Raw genomic sequence first — 20,490 nt, 5'->3', positions numbered from 1 at the left:
TCACTTATTGGCTGGACTCTCCCAAGGGCTGGTCGCTCTCGCGGACTGCGGCGAAGGATCGCCGGTTGGCCTTCCCCAGCACGGGACTCGAAGGGGACCCGGCCCGCAAAGAGGCCCTCATGGAGGAAGAACGAAAGCAGTGGCAGGAAGACCGCCGGGCTATGCAGGAACAGATGGAGATCATGCAACGCGTAATGGGTGAGATGGCCACGACCCTAGATGCGCTGAAATTGCAACCTCCAGCCGGTGCTCCCCCAGACGGGGCGCCAGTAGTTCCGCCCGCAACCCCTGCCCCCCCGGCCCGTCGGGACCTGAAAGTCACGTATGACGGGTCGGGAGACCAGTTGACCTTTTTTATGGTCCAAGTAGACATTTTTATGCGGGAACAAGGCCGAACCTTCGTTTCTGAGGAGTCCCGGGTGCAGTACGTGGCTTCCTTACTGCAAGGGGAGGCGGCTGCCTGGATGGTGTTGCAGTATGAACTCCGCTCGCCGGTGCTGCGAACCCTGGACGAGTTCATGGTAGCACTCCGAAACCGTTTTGAGGACCCGACTCTAGGTGAGCGGGCTAAAGCCTCCCTGATGCAACTGCGCCAAGGGACTAAGTCGGTGGCGCAGTATGCAAGTGAGTTCCAGTCACTGGCTAGCCGAATTCTGGACTGGAGTGAGGCTACCTTGGTACAATGTTTCAGGGAGGGTCTCAACCCAGACCTCCAACATTGGGCCTTCATGCAAGGGAACCCCCCGGATGTGGAAGGTTGGGTTCGCCATGCTGCTGACATCGAGAATCGCAAACAACTCCTGAACTTGTCCAAGCAACGGATTGGGCGAGACCCCAGGCCCCGGGGTGACCGTGGCCGGGAACTCCGGCAAGGGGGTGGCGGGGTCCTCTCGGCCGCGGAACGCCGCAAGCGGTTCGAGGCCGGCGTCTGCCTGATCTGCGGGGGAAAGGGTCACTTTGCATCGCAATGCCCCTCTCGCTCAGGCCGTCCGACCCCTCCCCGCCAAACCCAGGCCGAGCCGACGAAACCGGCCGCCGACAGCCAGCCTCGCCGCAGAAGTGGACCACTGAGCCGGCGCTCCGGCGCACCCTCCGCTCTCCACGCACGTCCCCAGGATGGGGCATCCGACTCTACGGTCCCATCGGGGTCCCGGATTACAAATACCGTCTTTGATTCGGACGGCTCCCCGGAGGCCACTACCCCGTCCCCCTCTTCCAGCGAGGAGGAAGAGTGGGAACAGCCGGCAAAAAACGCCGTCGGTCTGCTGTAGAGGGGGCTCCGCAGCAGACCGTCCCTATCGTTGTGCAAGGAGCTCCACCGATGGTAAGCGCCCAAGAGGACAATGTATTTGTGCGTGTCCATCTGTCCCTACCCAAAGGGGGTCCCCCGTTAGAGGTCCCCGCGTTGGTCGACTCGGGGTGTGCCCGCACCATGATAAATGAGGAAACTGCCAAGAAGTTGGGTGTCCGGCGCAAGCGGCTTCCGGGACCCCTCCGTTTTTCCCAAATGGACGGGAGTGACTTTAAACGGGGCCCGGTGACCCACAGAACTGCAGCCGTGATTATGTCCGTGGGGGAACATTGGGAACGGTTGTATTTCACTATCGCCCCTATTGTAACCCCTGTGGTGTTAGGGATGAACTGGTTAAGGGGGCACAATCCCTCCATTGATTGGGTTAAACGGGTGCTTTCCTTCCCCGAAAACCCCTGTGGGTTGCATGACAAGGAACGGGTACTCAGGACTCCAGCCGCCGCACTGGTAGGGTCCCCCGCCCCAGTCTCTCCTCAATTACCCTCTGAGTACTCGCAATTTACTGATGTTTTTGATGTTAGAGAGTGCGACGAACTGCCTCCCCACAGAGAAACGGACTGTGCCATCGAGATTGTAGGGGAAGGCAAACTGTCTAAGGGAAAGGTTTACCCCATGAGCCCTAGTGAAAAGACAGTGTTGCGAGACTATCTGGATGTCAATCTGGCGAGGGGTTTCATACGCCCCTCCAAGGCTCCTTATTCAGCCCCAGCTTTCTTTGTAAAGAAAAAGACGGGAGATTTAAGACTGTGTATTGACTTTCGCAGACTGAACGCAGTCACCCAGTCTAATGCTTACCCCCTCCCTCTTATTCCTGACCTTCTAGCACAATTAAAGGAGGGCCGAATCTTCACCAAACTGGACTTGGTAGAAGCCTACCACCGCATTCGCATCAAAGAAGGAGACGAACCCAAAACGGCCTTTTCCAGTTGTTTTGGGATGTTTGAGTACCTAGTCATGCCGTTCGGACTTTCGGGGGCTCCGAGTGTCTTTATGCAATTAATTAATGAGGTTTTGCATGATTTGCTGTTTCGGGGGGTGGTGGTATTTCTCGATGACATCCTTATTTACTCTGAAACCATGGAAGACCATGTGCGCCTAGTGCGAGAGGTGCTCCAGCGGCTGCGGGAGCACAAACTGTATGCTAAGGTGTCCAAATGTGAATTCCACCAACCCTCCATTACATTTCTGGGGTATGTGATCTCCCACCAAGGGTTGGAAATGGACCCCGCCAAGGTCCAGGCAGTGCGGGACTGGGAACCCCCCACTACCCGCCGCCAACTTCAGCAGTTTTTGGGGTTTGCCAATTTTTACCGGAACTTCATTCCTAACTTTGCCCAAGTTGCGCTTCCCCTCACTGCCCTGTTGCGTACCAAGGACAAGGGGGCTAGCGCCGCGCTTCCCTCAGCCCGTTTGCAATGGTCCCCCCAGTGCCAGCTAGCTTTTGAACGTTTGAAGCTACTTTTTTCATCCGAACCCGTTTTGGCTCACCCAGATTGCACCAAGCCTTTTGTGGTGCAAGTGGATGCCTCGGATGTAGCCATGGGCGGGGCCCTATTGCAGAGGGATGAGGGGGGACGGTTGAGACCATGCGCCTACTTCTCCAAGAAGTTTTCCCAGTCTGAAATCAACTGGGCCATTTGGGAGAAGGAGGCAGCAGCGGTCAAACATGCCCTTACCATATGGCGACACTTCTTGGAAGGGGCCGAACTGCCATTCGAAGTGTGTACCGATCACAAGAATCTTGAGGCCCTCAAGGGGGCTAGAAAACTCAATGCCAAACAGGTTCGGTGGGCCCAATTCTTCGCTAAGTTCCGGTTCACTCTCAGACATGTCCCTGGCAAAGAAAATGCCCTAGCCGACGCTTTGTCACGACTTCCCCAGTATCGCAACGATTTCGATCGCCCAGTCGACTCCCTGTTCACTCCCGAGCAGCGAGGGGAAGTTCCTAGCTTAGCCGTCACCACCCGGTCCCAAGCCCGACCACCGGAGACCCCCCCTACACTCAAAGGCATCCCGGAAGCCTTCCAACAGCGACTCCGGGACGCCTCCTTGCAGGAGGAGGAGCATCATCTCCTCCCCACTGGTCTGGAACGTACCAACACTTGGTGGGTGCAAGGGGGGAAACTGTACGTCCCCTCCTCTCTTCGCAAGGAAGTATTGGGACTTGTACATGGTGCCAGGCTAGCGGGTCATTTTGGTTTCATAAAAACGCTTCACCTGGTTCGAAGACAATTCTGGTGGCCCGGTATGAGATCTGATGTAGAGTTGTATGTGCGCAGCTGCCCCACCTGCGCCACAGCCAAGAAACGGATGGGAAAACCCCCAGGGCTTCTCAAACCGCTTGAGAGCCCCTCCCGTCCCTGGGAAGTCATCGCCATGGATTTTATCACCGACCTACCTCCGAGTCGGGGAAAAACGGTTCTTTGGGTTATCACAGACCTCTTTTCCAAACAGGTTCACTTCGTTCCATGTGCAGGCCTTCCTTCAGCCCAGGGCTTAGCTAAACTGTTCATCACACACGTCCTCAGGCTACACTCGATCCCGAGGAAGGTCCTCTCCGACCGGGGGGTCCAGTTTGTTGCCAAATTCTGGCGGGCCTTCCTAAAGTTAATGGGAGTGGAAGAGCAGGGCCTTTCTTCCGCCTATCACCCCCAAACGGATGGTCAAACAGAACGAGTAAATGCGGTGGTAGAATGTTATTTGCGTTGCTATGTAAATTTCCACCAGGACGACTGGGTCGACCTGCTGCCATTTGCCGAATATGCGTATAACAATGCGCCTCATTCCTCTACCGGCTTTAGTCCCTTCCAAGTTATATACGGGACGGATTTCGGCCCTTTCGGTTCTGCCCCCGTCTCGCCAGAGCTCCAGTCTACCCCTGACCTTCAGGAGTGGATTCAGGTGGTTAAATCCACCTGGCCATGGTTGCTCAAAAATCTGGAAAGGGCAAAAAGCAAGTACAAGGAACAAGCAGACAAACACCGGTCTCCGGGATGGGAACTCAAGGTGGGGGAGCAAGTCTATCTGTCCACCAAAAACCTCCGCTCTCTTCGCCCCTGCAAAAAACTGAGCGACCGTTATGTGGGACCTTTCCCCATTACCAGAGTAATCAACGAGGTTACTGTGGAACTGGACCTCCCAAAAACTCTGAAAGGAGTCCATCCAGTCTTTCATATAAGCCTCCTCAAACCCTATGTGGCAGCCCCCCAGTTCCACCCCCCTCCCGCACACGAGATTCCTACCGTAGTAGGAGGGGACACCCATTTGGAAATATCCAAGGTTTTAGACTCCAAATGGAAGAAAGGGAAACTGTTTTACTTTGTTCGCTGGAAAAACCTTGGCTCCGCTCATGACGAATGGGTGGCCGCACCCCACATGGCGGCTCCTCGCTTAGTCCGGGAATTCCACCTTGCTTATCCCGATAAGCCTCGTCCTCTCGGGGACCCCGGGGGGGGGCCTTAAGGGGGGCAGAATGTGAGGGTCTCTGTCTTTGTGTCTCTGCTTTCCATCACCTGCTGTGTTATCAGTGAACTCGTAAAAGCAGTTCACACCTTCTGGTCTCAGGCGCCAGGCCTGATGGCCCATGTATCTTCCCCCCCCCCCGCTGTTCTTCCTGCCAGTACTCCCTCAGGCCGATGCGGCCTTGGAAGTGTGATAGCCGCCCAGACTTCCTGGGATCTGTCTGATGTTTTGTATTATGCCAAGCTTGTAACTTCCCATAACAATAAGTGTGAACCCCAGTGCCCCAGTGCCCTGGAGTCAATATATTCTGTAAACCCGTATAGCCCCTCACTTGCAACTTTCTACCTGTGCCTGTCTCATCTCCTGAAGGCTTCAATAAATCGATTGTTTCTGTATCAACGTCTGAGCAACTGATTTGGAGAAGCAAACTCAGAGAGGGGGATCTCTCACACCAACCCCCATGCACAATGTAGGAAATTCACAACTACCTCCCCCTCACATCCCCAGTGACCCCTACTCCATGTCCAGAAGATGTGTGTGTGTGTGTGTGTGTGTGTGTTAAGCACCCTCAACTCACTTCCAACTCATGGCAACCCTCTGAATCAATGCCCTCCAAAATGTCCTCTTTAACAGCCTTGCTCAGGTCTTGCAAACTGAGGGCCGTGGCTTCCTTTATAGAGTCAATCCATCTCTTGTTGGGTCTTCCTTTTTTCCTGCTGCCCTCAACTTTTCCTAGCATGACTGTCTTCTCCAGTGACTCTTGTCTTCTCATAATGTGACCAAAGTACGATAGCCTTAGCTTCTAGGGTGAGTTCAGGCTTGATTTGATCTATAACCCACTGATTTGGGGTTTTTTTTTTTTTTTTTTTTTGGCAGTCCACGGTATCCATAACACTCTCCTCCAACACCACATTTCAAAGGAATCTACTTTCTTCCTATCAGCTTTCTTCATTGTCCAGCTTTCACAGAAGATGCCCCCCCCCCCAAATCTTCCAGGATCCCTGGCCAATCTGGCTGGGAGGAAAATTACATCCTGACCCCAAAGTGGTGATTGACATTACCCTGGGCATGTAAGAAAGGGCCACAACAACCAAACACTGATGCAACCCTTCCTGCCCTCCCTCTCATGATCTGCCTAAGTTCACTGACCAATAACTCTCAGCCTATTCTGTTTCACAGGGTTGTTGCGAGAATAAAATGGAAAGGAGAATAATTCTGCAAGGTGCTTTAGGTCCCTATTTGGGAGGGGGGAAAGGGGGGGGTAAGTATCTCTACCCAAACAAACATGCTGCAAAGCCCTATTTGTAAGTGCCAGTTTCAATACCGACACAAGAATGCATTATTTAAAGACAGCTAAAGCATAAGAGCCCTGTGACGCAGAGTGGTAAGCTGCAGTACTGCAGTCCAAGCTCTGCTCACGACCTGAGTTCGATCCCAACCGAAGTTGGTTTTAGGTAGCCAGCTCAAGGTTGACTCAGCCTTCCGTCTTTCCAAGGTTGGTAAAATGAGTACCCAGCTTGCTGGGGGTAAAGGGAAGATGACTGGGGAAGGCGCTGGCAAACCACCCCGTAAACAAAGTCTGCCTAGAAAACGTCGGGATGTGACGTCACCCCATGGGTCAGGAATGACCCAGTGCTTGCACAGGGGACCTTTACCTTTAAAGCATAAAAATCACAACTGGCTCAGCTTTATGAAACATGAAAAGCTCTTTAAGGCATGGAAGGTATGAATATTTCTTCATTCTTATTAATCTTAAGGTCAGATACCTGGGTGGCAGAGTTTCCCCTTCTACATGGCTATTATGATAACTGGAAAACCGCATAGGATGAGATGCATGGCACCATTACTTCCCAAGCAAATGCCCCTAGTCCTAAAATGAGCCACTGGTACTGGTGAAAACCCTGGTGCTATCTAGGGACATTGCACAAGCTGAAGAAGGAACTACATATAGGAGGCATCTGGAGTGGCTATTTATTTGCCTTCTATATGCAATTCCTGCTTCAGCGTGTGCAGTGTACCTTTCTCCGCTGTTTCTGTAACCATTGAAAATCACTTAAATCAATGCCCAGGCCTGATTAAGGCGCATGCAATTGCACAGCCAACATGATTATTGTTAGATTATGTTTTCCCCCATTTATACAGAGAAGGGAGAAGAACAATGCCGGAGGAAGCAACCCTTTGTAAACTTGCCACAGATAACTCGAGTTTTGAGAACACCCTCTCCTGCTGTCAAAGATAACAAGAAATTGAAGAATCATTTCCCAAGGTATTCTTTCGTGGGGCTTCTGCGCCGCTCACAAAATTGCCCGAGTAGCACATTACGCTCCTAAATAAATGATCTAAAGACCAATTTTCGTATTATGCAGATGAGGCTTGTTGGCTCACAGCGTGTTTAAAATACAGTTTAAGGGAGCCCGGTAGGGATCAAATTGCAAGCCGCAGACATACTTTTTGGGGAAGGCAAAAGGGCGTTCAAGCAGCCCATGAAGTGAATTTCACCGCTATGATATCTCTGTTATCGTTTTGTTAATAATTGCTGGACTACAGAGCAACACTGGTGTTTGTCGCACCATTAAAATCTTCCACAGAGTATCCCCTTTTAGACTACAGAAGATGAGGAATTTGGATGAGGATGTGAGTAAATGCTGGTTCTGTAAAATAGGCAAGGCAGATTTTTATCATATGTGGTGGGAATGTATTAGAGCTACAACTTATTGAGAAAAAGTGATTAACATTATATCCAAAGGTCTGGAAAGAGATATACCTTATGAACCCAGAAACAATTTTACTAAATTGTCTACCGATCGTGCATAAGAAATCTCAATATATTCCTTCACATGTTAACAACAGCAAGAGTATATTTTGCTAGATGTTGGAAAGGAAAAAATTCACCAGATTTAATTAGTTGGTTTGATAAAATGAAAGAGACCTGTCTTGATAAAATTGACTTATTACCAAAATGGCAAAAACGTAGAGGATTTAGAGGAAGTCTGCATGTTTAGGAAAGTATGCATCTGTGGACACATATGTGCATATGCACACCTAGCTGGGCCAGAGGTGCCTGCCCTCTGGGGAAGGGGCCATGGCTCATTGGTACAGCATCCACTTGGCACACAGAAGGTCCCAGAGCCAGCATGGCATAGTGGTTAAGAGCAGTGGACTCTAACCTGGAGAACTGGGTTTGATTCCCCGCTCCTTCACATAAGCAACGGGGTTCTAACCTGGAGAACCGGGTTTGATTCCCTTCACATGAAGCCTGCTAGGTGACCTTGGGCCAGTCACAGTTCTCTCAAAACTCTCTCAGCCTCACCTACCTCACAAGGTGTTGGTTGTGGGGAGAGGAAGGGAAGGAGATTGTAAGCCACTTTGAGATTCCTTAAAGGTAGAGAAAAGTGGGGAATAAAAACCAACTCTTTTTCTTCTTCTTTTTCAGTCCCTGGCATCTCCAGATGAATGGACCAGGTAGCAAGTTATGGGAAAGATCTCTACATAAAACTCTGGAGAACTGCTGCCAGTCTGAGTAGACAATACTTACCATGATGGACCAAGGGTCTGATTAGGTATAAGGCAGCTTCATGGGTCCTCTACACTGGGCCTAGAGGATCTGTTCTGCACTGCTGAGTTCTCAAGGGACGGACGTTCAAGGAGATGCCACTCATTTACCAGGCAAAGGGCAGAAGGTTCTTAGTATTTATATTCAGGCTCGGCCAATCTGGAGACTTCATGCTGCCTGCATGAAATTGCAGGGGCTGACATGACACCCCCCTGATTCCTTTCTGCAACAAAAGAAGGCATCTCCAGATAGCTCAGTAGGATAGGTTCCAGCCTCACAACCTGACATTCCCTGCTCCAGCTCTGGAGGCATGGATAGAAAGCATGTGTCCACAACATACATTTTTCTATTTGTGTGCAATACCGCCCTGCCCTAGAGGATATGTGGACATGTATACCTACTGGGATGAGAGAACCAAAGTTTGCCCCAACAATCTGCTGATACACAGATTTCAATTCTCCCAGGCCATTTTCAAGGATGACCGGAAATGTATGAGCACATTGATGCCTGCCAGTACTTCCCTTGGCACCCTCTGAGCTTCTCAGAAAGTGGGCAGGGCCATTGGAATGGAGGCTTGCTATTGGCTGCCCTCATTCAATTGAAAGAGTATTAGACTGAAATGCTAGTGTTTATTTCTTTCTACAATGTAGTAATAGAATGAAAGAGTAGGAACTGGAAAAGTTCAACAACACAGAAGTTTCAGTGTAAAAAGTAAGACATACGCAAATCTCTGTGGGAAATGTAATTTTACTTTTCTTTCTCCCTATTTTAACATATGTATACTTTAGAAATTCAATTTTAAAAATGGCACAAGTGTCAGAGTCACTTGCTTTTTTTCTTAAAACCACTAGCCAAATTTGAAAGGGGAGGAGACAATTTAATAAAAAATGTCAGTGTGTCACCAATCATTCTGGATGCGTTGTCTTTACAGATTTTTAATATAATCCATTTTTCCCCTTGCGGCATGCAGTTTATTGGTTTCGATTATTTTTTGCAGGTGTTATTTTTTTTTACGAACCTTTACCTTTTTGCCTTTGTAATAAAGGCCTTACTTTTAAACTGTAGTTATGAAACTTAATTGCTGCAACAGGCAGGGGGCTCAAATAAACCATGAAAATAATCTTTTTGTTGGACTGCAAATCACCAAAGCAATTTTACACCTCTGGATACCTTCCTGGAAGGAGACTAGGGCGAAAACACATGGTCGCTTTAGCCTCCTTTAATCCCTGTTTCAGCCAGGATTCAGCCAGGATAGAACACACGTTCGGTGAAACGCATGAGTTCGATCCTGGCTGAATCCTGGCTGAAACAGGGAATAAAGGAGGCTAAAGCGACCATGCGTTTTCGCCCTATAATTTGGGTTTTAAAAATGGGGCCACTTAGGTTCTGATAACATGTAGTGCTGCACCAGGCCAGACTCCACACTGAGCTCTTAAGTGGAGTTATGCCCTTCTAGTCCCATTGACTTCAATAGACTTAAAAGGGCATAACTCTATTTAGCTCTATACTACCAGTCAACCACCTGGGGGAGGCACCCATCTCAGACTATATACTCAACAAACAGTACTAACAATCTCTTCATTTGTAAAGCTGGCAACTGTGGCCTGCATAGGGTTGCCAGGTCCCTCTTTGCCACTGGCGGGAGGTTTTTGGGGCGGAACCTGAGGAGGGCGGGGTTTGGGGAGGGGAGGGACTTCAATGCCATAGGGTCTCATTGCCAAAGCAGCCATTTTCTCCAGGTGAACTGATCTCTATCGGCTGGAGATCAGTTGTAATAGCAGGAGATCTCCAGCTACTACCTGGAGGTTGGCAACCCTAGGCCTGCATGGGCAGTGTTGTGCCAATATTCAATTATTATTATTAGCAGGAAATTGTACGGAAGCACTCCTCATTCAATAAATAGTGTACAGATAGTGTACAAAAGATTGGCATGGAATCAATACCATAAAAACAATTAAACTCTGTGAGATTAATAAGCATCCAACCCAAATACATTCGTTAGCATTTGTTCATTATATTCGTGATCCCAACTTCCCTGAGTGGGAGAGTTCTAGGGGAAGTTTTACAGAGTCAGGAGACTCGTGGGCACACCTTGTGCAAAACCGTGGTTTTGTTAAACTGCCTGTGGTTTGTGTGATCAAACAAATGTAGACTGCTCCACAAACAATGCTTTGCTAGGATACATCAAATCAGGATCTGAAAGAACGGTCCAAAGTTGGCTTATTAACCCACGTTAATCTTGTTTTCCCTAATGCATAAACGTGGGCACCCCGGCTTAATGCTGGCTTGTTCCCCTTTGCACCGTTTCCAGCTCCGGAGACACAATTCCAGGTAAAGGCAACACCACCAGTATCTGTGAAGGCCAACCAGAATTTGAGTGATCAGCTGCAAGCCAAACCTTGATTATGCCTACCAACCTCACTGGCCTTGGGGTTAAACAGTGGCTTTTTGTTATGGCAGCAGTGATACAGGGTGTTTTCTGTGACGTCTGTTTATTTCCCCAACATAGAAGTACAACAGATGGGAGCAAGCAAGTATCTAGGCAGGGATCGCAAAGTGGCGCTAGTACTTCCCGAAGCAACTGCATATCTTGGCAGCAACCCATGCGGAGTCACTCGTTAAACCTTGCTGAGGATTTCCTCCTACAACTAAAGAAAATCTGACATAGCACTCATTCTGATAGCCATAACAATAGCTGGCACTGCCTCTCCAGCAGAGACGGCTTCCAAAGATGGACAAAGAGCCAGTGTGGCCTAGTGGTTACAGTGGCCTAGTGGTTAGACTAGGATATCAAAGGTCCAGGTTCAAATGTCTGTTCTGCCATTAATGAACCATCTCAGGTTCATTTACTTGTTCATCTTCCGACGTTATACACACCATCAAATGTCAGCAATGCCTTCCATTCTCTACACTGGACAAGCAGGTCAGTCCCTCCGTAGGAGAGTACATGGACATAAATCCGACAACGCTCAAAAGACAGTGGGAGATTGCTGACCTAGGAGTGGCAGTCCTTAGAAAAGCTCCAAGAGGAGAACAGAACGAGAGATTGCTGAATTCACTGAGTTCATTCACAAGTTCAAAACAATGGACCCTCTCCCACGCAGGGAAATAGGATTCTTATCTCACTACAGATGCTAATTTTCTCCCCCCAAGTATTTCCCCTTGGCGCTAGTCAAGATGATTACAACGTGCATTGCCCCTCTGCATCCTGCGCTCCTTCTTCACAACACCTCTCCCACTTTCATACTGCAATATAAGGAGCCAAGGATCTCCATTCTGACTTGTATCTGATGAAGGGAGCTTTAACTCATGAAAGCATATATCCCGAAAATCTTGTTGGTCTCTACAGTGCTACTGGACTCGAATCTAGTTGTTCTACAGCAGACCAACACGGCTACCCACTGAAACTACTGAACACATGAAGCTCCCTTATACTGAACCAGACCCTTGGTCCATCCAAATCAGTATTGTCTACTCAAACCGGCAGCGGCTCTCCAGGGTCTCAGGCAGAGGTCTTTCCCATCACCTACTCGCCTGGTCCCTTTAACTGGAGATGCTGGGGATTGAACCTGGGACCTTCTGCATGCCAAGCAGATGCTCTACAAACTGAGCCACGGCCCCTCCCCAAAGAGACTAATCTCACTGGATGACCATGGGCTTTCCCTCAGCCTAAAGCACCTCAAAGGGCTATTGTGAGGATAAAATGGAGAAGGGAAGAATTATATTATAAGCCACTTTGGGGCCCATGGTGGAGAAAAGCAATGTACAAATATCTCAATAAATAAAGTGCCATCGTGTTCTATTTTAAAAAATTATTTTATAAAAGGAGGGACGCAAAAGGAAAAAGGGGGGAAATAGCGGTATCCACAGTGCAATTGAAAGGACAAAGATATAGAAATAAGCCAAACAGATTACATTGCAAGTTCTGGTGCTTTGAGTCCTGATCCGTATCCCTGCACTAGAGTGGTTCAAATACACAGCATCTGCTTGGCATGCAGAAGGTCCCAGGTTCAATCCCTGGCATCTCCACTTGAAAGGATCAGATCGTAGGCGACACTCAGCCTGAGACCCGGGATAGCCACTGCCAGTCAGAGTAGACAATACTGATCTTGACACATCAGTGGTCTGACTCAGTTACAAGGCAGCTTCATGTGTTCATGCGATTTTATTCAGAATTCAGTAGGATAAAACAGGTTTTGAATCATTATTCAACTAATAAACGTTACTGTACAACTTGCGAATAAAGCACCATTGAGTTGGAGGGTAGAATGGTATTTTTGTTGTTGTTTGGAGGTTTGGCGAAGGGGGGGGGGTTGTACAATGGAACAGATTTTTGTACAAAGCAAGTCCAAACAAGAGCCAACCCTTTTGCAACACTGTAAAACTTCCAGAAACCCTTTTTCCCCTCCTTGCTGACAGATGGTTATTATTAAAGAGGGTGTTAGATTACCCACTTATATTGGACATTTCAGCACCTGCAGGAAACACCTCCCCCCCCCTTGTGTCTTGTGCTGCCCCCCAAGGGTGAATAAAGAAAACGAAGCCTTGCTCTTTTTTCAAAAGGTTTTGCCATCGGGTCTCCCTTTGACTGGGTTCAAACCACAGTACTGACTAATCCATATGGTTACCATCAGACAGGAATAAAATCCTTACTATTTTTGAAAAATATGCTTCTGTGGCTCATACAATTGGGAAGTGCTTCATGCTTAGAAATCCTGTTTGACCGATATTTGGATCCATCTTTAAGCCTTATTAATTACTAGGAAGCAACACTCTGGCCAGACAATGTGACAAGGCCCATATGGCGAGGAGAAAAAATGCTGCTTTGGTTTCCAGAAGGGGGTGGGGGAAAAAATAGGAAATAACAAATCCATATTAAAAGACTGCGAGTACTTTATTTCCCCGTCACTCAAAAAATAGGCTCCGGACTCTCTGCACCCGGGTAACTAAAATTCTGCACTGAGAAAAGCAGAATTCTGTAACCTGAATATGTTATTCAAATTTAAATGGTTTTGCATAGTTAATATAACTTATTCGGCTTCTGCCAGTTATAGGGAAGAAGAAGAGTTAGTTTTTATATGACGACTTTCTCTACCCCTTAAGGGAGACTCAAACTGGCTTACAATCACCTTCCCTTCCCCTCCCCACAACAGACACCCTGTGAGGTAGGTGGGGCTGAGAGAGCTCTAACAGAGCTGTGACTTGCCCAAGGTCACCCAGCTGGCTTTGTGTGTAGGAGTGGGGAAACAAATCCAGTTCACCAGATTAGCCTCCGCCGCTCCTGTGGAGGAGTGGGGAATCAAACCCAGTTCTCCAGATCAGAGTCCACCACCCCAAACCACCGAACTTAACCACTACACCACGCTGGCCATAATGGAAAGGTAGGGAGGTAAGCAAGCCACTGACATCTTATGTATCTTTGGCTTCTCAGACATCTTATGTATCTTATGTTTCTCTGGCTTCTCAGATTCTTACAGCCATAGGGGTTAGAAACTTATTTTTATATATGTAAAAAGGCTGCCCTTTCCTGGCCTAAGCCAGGAAAGTCTTGGTTTGGCCCCTCTTCATTTTGCCCAGGGTAGCCGCAGCTGTGTTGGTTCTACAAGTGGTGCAGAGTGAACTAAGTCATATTATACTCAATGGGTAATATTACACAGTTTACACAATGCCATAAAAACAATACAAGACCCCTCTGGGATGAAGGCATGTGGCATTCCGGGGTATATTGCCACTGACCATGAAACTTTGCTTCAGTTGTCATGCCTGACAGTCCTGGCTAGACCTATCATCCAGGAGACCAAAGGCAAAAAAGTCTTGTTTCCTGTGATAAAGTTTTAGGCTGTTACCGCACTACGTATTCCCAGCGATGTATCAAGAGTTTGGAAACGTTATAAAAAACATCGCTTTAAAAGGGTTTTTCGATGCCACGGCTAAAAAATGGTTGGAAGACGTCTTCACAGCTAAAGGGGCCAAACAAAGTGCGAACAGCATTTTTTATAACAGTTTCAAACTCTTAATACATTGGTGGGAATACATAGAAAGTGCAAACAGTATTTTTTATAACATTTTCAAACTCTTAATACACCACTGGGAATACCTAGTGCAGTAACAGCAAAGGTTTTAGTCAGTCAATGAAGGTTTTTTGAAAAGGGCTAACTAGGCATAGTCTGAAAAGATGTGGCTTTCCAAGCAAAAACAGAGAAAGGGAGACACAGGAAGGATTTTAAGATCATAAAATAAAGAAGTGGCAGATCTATTTTTTTTGTTCTGCTTTTTTGTATCTAAGTTAACAAGAAGTCTTTTATTGAAACAAAACATGAATGGAATATGCAAGGCAGTTTATCATTCCTGATAATTCGTTATAGACAACTGCTGGAGATCCTGGTCTCACAAGCCATTTTGCTGTCAAATATGAGAGCAGTATCAGAAGTATTACATACCGCTCTTCCCATGCAGAAATTGCGGTACTACATCTTGCACTGTGAACCAACAAAGGAATTTGTGGCATAGCAGTACTTAAGAGTTGCCACCTCCAGGTACAAGCTGGAGATCTCCTGCTATTACAACTGATCTCCAGCCGATAGAGATCAGTTCCCCTGGTGAAAATGGCTGCTTTGGCAACCAGTTCCCCTGGTGAAAATGGACTCTGTGGCATTGAAGTCCCTCCCCTCCCCAAACCCCGCCCTCCTCAGGCTCCACCCCAAAAATCTCCAGATATTTCAACAACCTGGAGTTGGCAATCTTAGTAAAACTGTGGGCTGATATTTCTCTCCAATGGCCTTCTGTTATCACATCTCAGTCCTCCCATCTCTACTGTGAACTCTGCCACCAATCTCATTGCTCAAACCATATGATCACCCTTCCTTAAATCCCTGTGTTGACTCACTGTTCATATCCAACACAAACTCTTTGTCCTTACCTTTAAATCCCTCAACAGACTTCTAGCTATTCTGCACTTTGTGTCCTAAAATACCATTACCCCCATCTTTGCTCCTCCAGCTCTATCACCCTCAGCTGCCCAAAAGTCTCTGAGAGCCAGCGTGGTGTAGTGGTTAATAGTGGTGGTTTGGAGTGGTGGGCTCTGATCTGGAGAACCAGGTTTGATTCCCCACTCCTCCACATGAGTGATGGAGGCTAATCTGGTGAACTGGATTTGTTTCCCCACTCCTACACATGAAGCCAGCTGGGTGTCCTTGCGCTAGTCACACTCACTCAGTCCCACCTACCTCACAGTGTGTCTGTTGTGGGGAGGGGAAGGGAAGGTGATTGTAAGTCGGTTTGAATCTCCCTTAAGTAGTAGAGAAAGTTGGCATATAAAAACCAACTCTTCTTCACTCCCCTTAAAAGACATGCCCTTCTCTCCCCGGATTCCTCTCTTTGCCCCTTCAGATCCCTCCTCAAAATTCCCATGAAGACCAACCATCTTTAGTGGTCCTCCCCTTTAGAAGCTAAGCTTCATGAAATGCAATTGCCCTGGAATGTATTCATCTCAAGCTGGGTACCGAAGGTTGGGTGAAAAGACAATATATATAAGTCTATGTATAAATACTAAAAGTATAATTTATTAGAAGCGTTTTGTAAAAGTTAAAATTATTTAAAAGCATTAAAATAGCACAATGGCATTTCCTGAGGTTGATAACTGTAACCACATACCAAACGCGTTTTGGCCTATGGGGACTTCATCAGTGGTTAATTAAAACTCTTTGTCAAGCCTGCACACATTTACAGAAATACATTAATGAATACAAATACAAACAGTTCAAACCCAACCAGGCATGTATATATGTTGTCTGAAAAGATAGAACAATAATGGGTTAGTTACCATCTAGATGGTAATTTTAATTAATTAATTAATTTTTTTTGTTTCTCTCTCGCTTATCCATGCTTTTGGTAGTTGATTTCCTTCCTATGTTTTTGGTCATTGATCCCTTCCCCCACCCATTACACATTTTCATTCAGATGATGACATTGCTGGATGCAACTATTGTTACAATCTTCTGGGGGGTTAATATCTATTTAAGTTATTGTTGTAATCATTGTGAATCTGCTTTTATTGTAATTGTGAAATACCTTGACCAAAGAACTTACAGGTTCCTGGACTTCTGGAACAAGGTTCGTTCCTTTGATGTCCTCCTCCTCTGGCTCTTCATTCTCTTTATTCTCAGTCCAGGGAGACGTATCTTGAACAGAGCAGGTGCTAATTAAGTCCGGCAAACTTGTAGATGGGTAATTCAGAAAATCCTCTTCTGCCCCATCCTGTCAAAAATGGCAAAAAAAGAGATGTGTACCAGCTAAGTAATTACATACAACAACCTTGTAAGACAGGCCTGAATTAGCATCACAGGTGAATGCTGAGGAAGACGAGCCAATTCACGGCACTACAAGGCACATTGAACATGGATGTATGTGTTGCTATCTGGCTCAAATAACACCCTTTGCTATGAACCTGCTCTTCCGTGGGGGTGGGGGGTAGCCCCATTCAGAAGAGGTGGCCTCCTCAACCCTTGATTGGTATCATTATTGAACGACAACAGTTCCATATTATCTAGACTAAGCTTCAGTTTAATGGCCCTCATCCAACCCCTTATTGCCTTCAAGAACGACTTCAGAACATCTGCCACTTAAATTTACCTCATCTATATACTGGTGATCCCCTACTACAAATCTCCGGATGATTTCATCCATCAACTTCATGAATGTGGGATCTGCATGGGGGAAGTAAATTAGAACCCTAGAGCATCCTGCTGTACAATTACCATAGAGTTCAGCAGTCATCCCCCAACACTACCTTGTGGTACCAATCAGACAGACAGGGCCACCGAAGCATGGTGCCTCCAAGTCCCCATAATTGCTGATAGACCCTGGCAAACATCTTGGCCAATGTTACTGAAAATGACTGATAGATCCAGGAGAATCAAGAGGGATGCACTCCCTCTTGCCTCTTTCGCGGGGTAGGTCATGCATTAGGATGACCAAGCCAGTCTCAGTTCCACAGCCCAGTCTGAATGTAGCTTAAAATCAGCCTAGATAATCAGTTTCCTCCAAGAAAGACTGGAGATATCAAACCACCACTTGCTCAAACATCTGGTCCAAAAGTGGATGAGGCAGGATATAAATATTTTAAATAAATGTCTGATGCTCCCATGGATGTTCTAGTTGACCTCTGGAATACAAACATGTGACACAACTTCTTCTGAGTCCCCTCTTCAATCTTATAGCGGTCTTGCACCCTGGGTAACTGAGAAACTAGGTACGATGTAATGTGAGGACAGAAGACTTGAGTGTCAGTGGATGAAAATTAAAAACAAACAGGACCAAACATGAGCTACAGCTTATGTTTAGGTCTGCTCAGTGGAGGTGATGATCATCTAGTGATGGTCACCACTTTACCCCCACCATTGCATGGGTGTAAAACATCCAAGTGTTAGTGACAGGGCAATAATTATTGAGAGTCAAGCAAGGAATTTTTTTTTTCAAATGGGGGCTTGCTGCTTCTTTCAAGGCAGCTGGATCTGATTCCTATTTTTAACGATGCATTTAGCAGCTGTGATTTTATGGGGCACCGATAACATTAAGAAACAGTACTGGGGAAAAAAAGAGAAGAGTCCAAGTCACATGAAGCTGCCTTATACTGAACCAGACCCTTGGTCCATCAAAGTCAGTATTGTCTACTCAGACCGGCAGTGGCTCTCCAGGAACTCATGCAGGGGTCTTTCACATCACCTACCTGCCCAGTCCCTTTAACTGGAGAGACTGGGGATTGAACTTGGGCCTTTCTGCATGCCAAGCAGATCCTCTACCACTGAACCACAGCCCCTCCCCAAGCAGATGTGAGCAACCTTATCTACGAAAGGACTCACAAACATGTCGCAGCAAGCTCCGAGACTAAATCAGAGTCTAACTCAAGAGATCTATTTTAAAACCTCCTCATTACTTGAAATAGCTTAGTCGGATGGTTTTACACCCATGCAATGGTGGGGGTGAAGTGACGGCCATTACTAGGCGACCATCACCACCGCTGAGCAGGCCTAAGCATGAACTCTAGCCCAAGTTTGGTCATGCTTGTCTCTAGTTTTCATCCACTTGTTACCAAAATTGCTCTTTGGATGGGGAATTAGCTCGAGCAATCGGTAACTATGTATTTATTAAGCCAGGATCGCCCTATGTCTATGAGGGTTTTTCTCAGTGACTCCCCAAATAAAGACAGACTCAGGAATCCCAAATTAAAAGGTGTTTATATATATATATTCATTCATTCAATGTTACAAGTAACACACATACAAGAAACTAGGAATAAAGATAAAGGAGGTAAGCTAGAGACATTGAGGGAGTTATTAATTAGGATACTTTACCAATCTCTAGAAGTGGAGATGTTCCAACATCCGTGGCATAGAGGTAGACAGAATACAGCGGGGGGGGGGGTGTATGGAACTTAACACACGAGGGAGACATGGCAGAGTGAAGGGGGAAGATCTGCACTGAGACTTGTTGGGTAGGGCAAAATATACCCTTTTCTGGGGGTGGTCACACTTACACTCAAGCCTTCTGTTCTCACATTTCATTGTGCCTAGTTTCTCAGTTACCCAGGGTGCATGACCTCTATAAGAATGAAGAAGGCACTCAGGAGGACTTGTGCCAGCCATTCAGACCATGTTTGTATTCCAGAGGTTAACTAGGATTTCAGTGAGAGCGCCGGATATTTATTCAATTAAAATATTTACATGTCGCCTTTCCATAATGCCCAAGGAAGCTTACAAAATGTAAACGTACAAATGAAAAAAAACTTAATTAAAACACATGAATTAAAATACATAAAGTTAAAACTGCAACATTGTCATTACCAGCTGCCAGAGACATTAATTAGTTATTCCCACTAAAGGCCTGCTGAAGTGATTCTGCAGTCATGATGGCAGAAATCCATCTGCATCCCTCAGCTTATGGGGCGGGACTTTCCAAATAGGTCCTACACCACCTTGGAGGTTACATTAACCTTACCATATGAGGAAATGGTCGGGCCATAACAACAAGGGCTGCACAAGCATCACCTACTGAAATATATTACTGAATACCAAGTCGAACACATAAATACACACAAAGTTGCCTGACACCAAGTCTGTTCATCTGTTGAGGTCAGTACTGCCTAAGCTGACTGGCAGCTTCTTTCCAAGGTCTCAGGTTTAGGTCTTTCACATCACCTTCTACCCTATCTTTTTAACTGAAGATGCCTGGAATTGAACCTGGGACACATGAAGCTGCCTTATACTGAATCAGACCCTTGGTCCATCAAAGTCAGCATTGTCTTCTCAGACCAGCAGTTGCTCTCCAGGGTCTCAGGTAGAGGTCTTTCACATCACTTACTCGCCTAGTCCCTTTAAATGAAGATGTCGGGGATTGAACCTGGGACCTTCTGCATGCCAGCAGATGCTCTACCACTGAGCCACAGCCCCTCCTCACAAGACTATTCACATGCCTGGAGATCATGACTTATTATGACAGCCTTGTGACTATCATGGCAGCCGTAGAATCCTGGACAACCCATGTCAAGCTGGCCACAGCATGTCTATTGACAATTCCAAATCTCAGACCAGCTCCATGAGCACAAGTGAGGACACTGCTGGGCAGTCTGGTGGGCAACACACAAACAGAATCTGTAGTCTGTTGGAAGACCCCCATCATCACTTAAAACCTAGACTCTGAGTTATAAATCACCTAGTAAGGGTGATGGCAACCCAACAGATGGTGACTCCCGTTCCCCAAGTCAACAAGATAACTCAGAACATCAAGTAGTGACTTGCATATGTGAACGAGTATCGCCACAGAGCAAACCACAGCACTTTTGCTTCAAACACAAAACTTTTCAACGCAGCTGAAAAGGGAACGCTGATTAAGCAAATGAGGAGAAATCAAGCAACATGTTGTGAAGCAGCCTACGTTGTCTCTTATGAAAATGAACACGATTCTGGCAGGGTTCCCTACTGTGAACATTCATGTCAGTTGTACAGACGCAGGTGCAGTGTAACCGAGGAAAGAATTTTAAGAAGTTTTGAGCTGATATCCGGCCTTGGAACGTAGCCCAGCCGTCTCTAACCTAAGCACAAACACATTGTCTTCCACCCGAACGGTTTTACTGCCAAGGTGAGAAGAAGCAGCTGAGTCTCTGCCA

The 20,490-nt window shown here is 46.8% G+C and overlaps 1 protein-coding gene across 1 annotated transcript in view; it reads right to left on the bottom strand.

The window, feature by feature from the left end:
* PDZD2 (PDZ domain containing 2) overlaps positions 1-20,490 on the bottom strand; it is a 198,426-nt gene that overhangs the window by 51,052 nt on the left and 126,884 nt on the right. Inside the window, exon 5 of the mRNA XM_056848199.1 lies at positions 16,416-16,583. Within this exon, the coding sequence (XP_056704177.1) occupies positions 16,416-16,583 (168 nt within the window). The remainder of the gene's footprint in view (positions 1-16,415; positions 16,584-20,490) is intronic.

This window comes from Euleptes europaea, chromosome 4, assembly GCF_029931775.1.
Source record: "Euleptes europaea isolate rEulEur1 chromosome 4, rEulEur1.hap1, whole genome shotgun sequence".
NCBI lineage: Eukaryota > Metazoa > Chordata > Lepidosauria > Squamata > Sphaerodactylidae > Euleptes > Euleptes europaea.
Note: the sequence above shows the minus strand (reverse complement) of the source record. Positions and strands in the feature narration are given on the sequence as shown.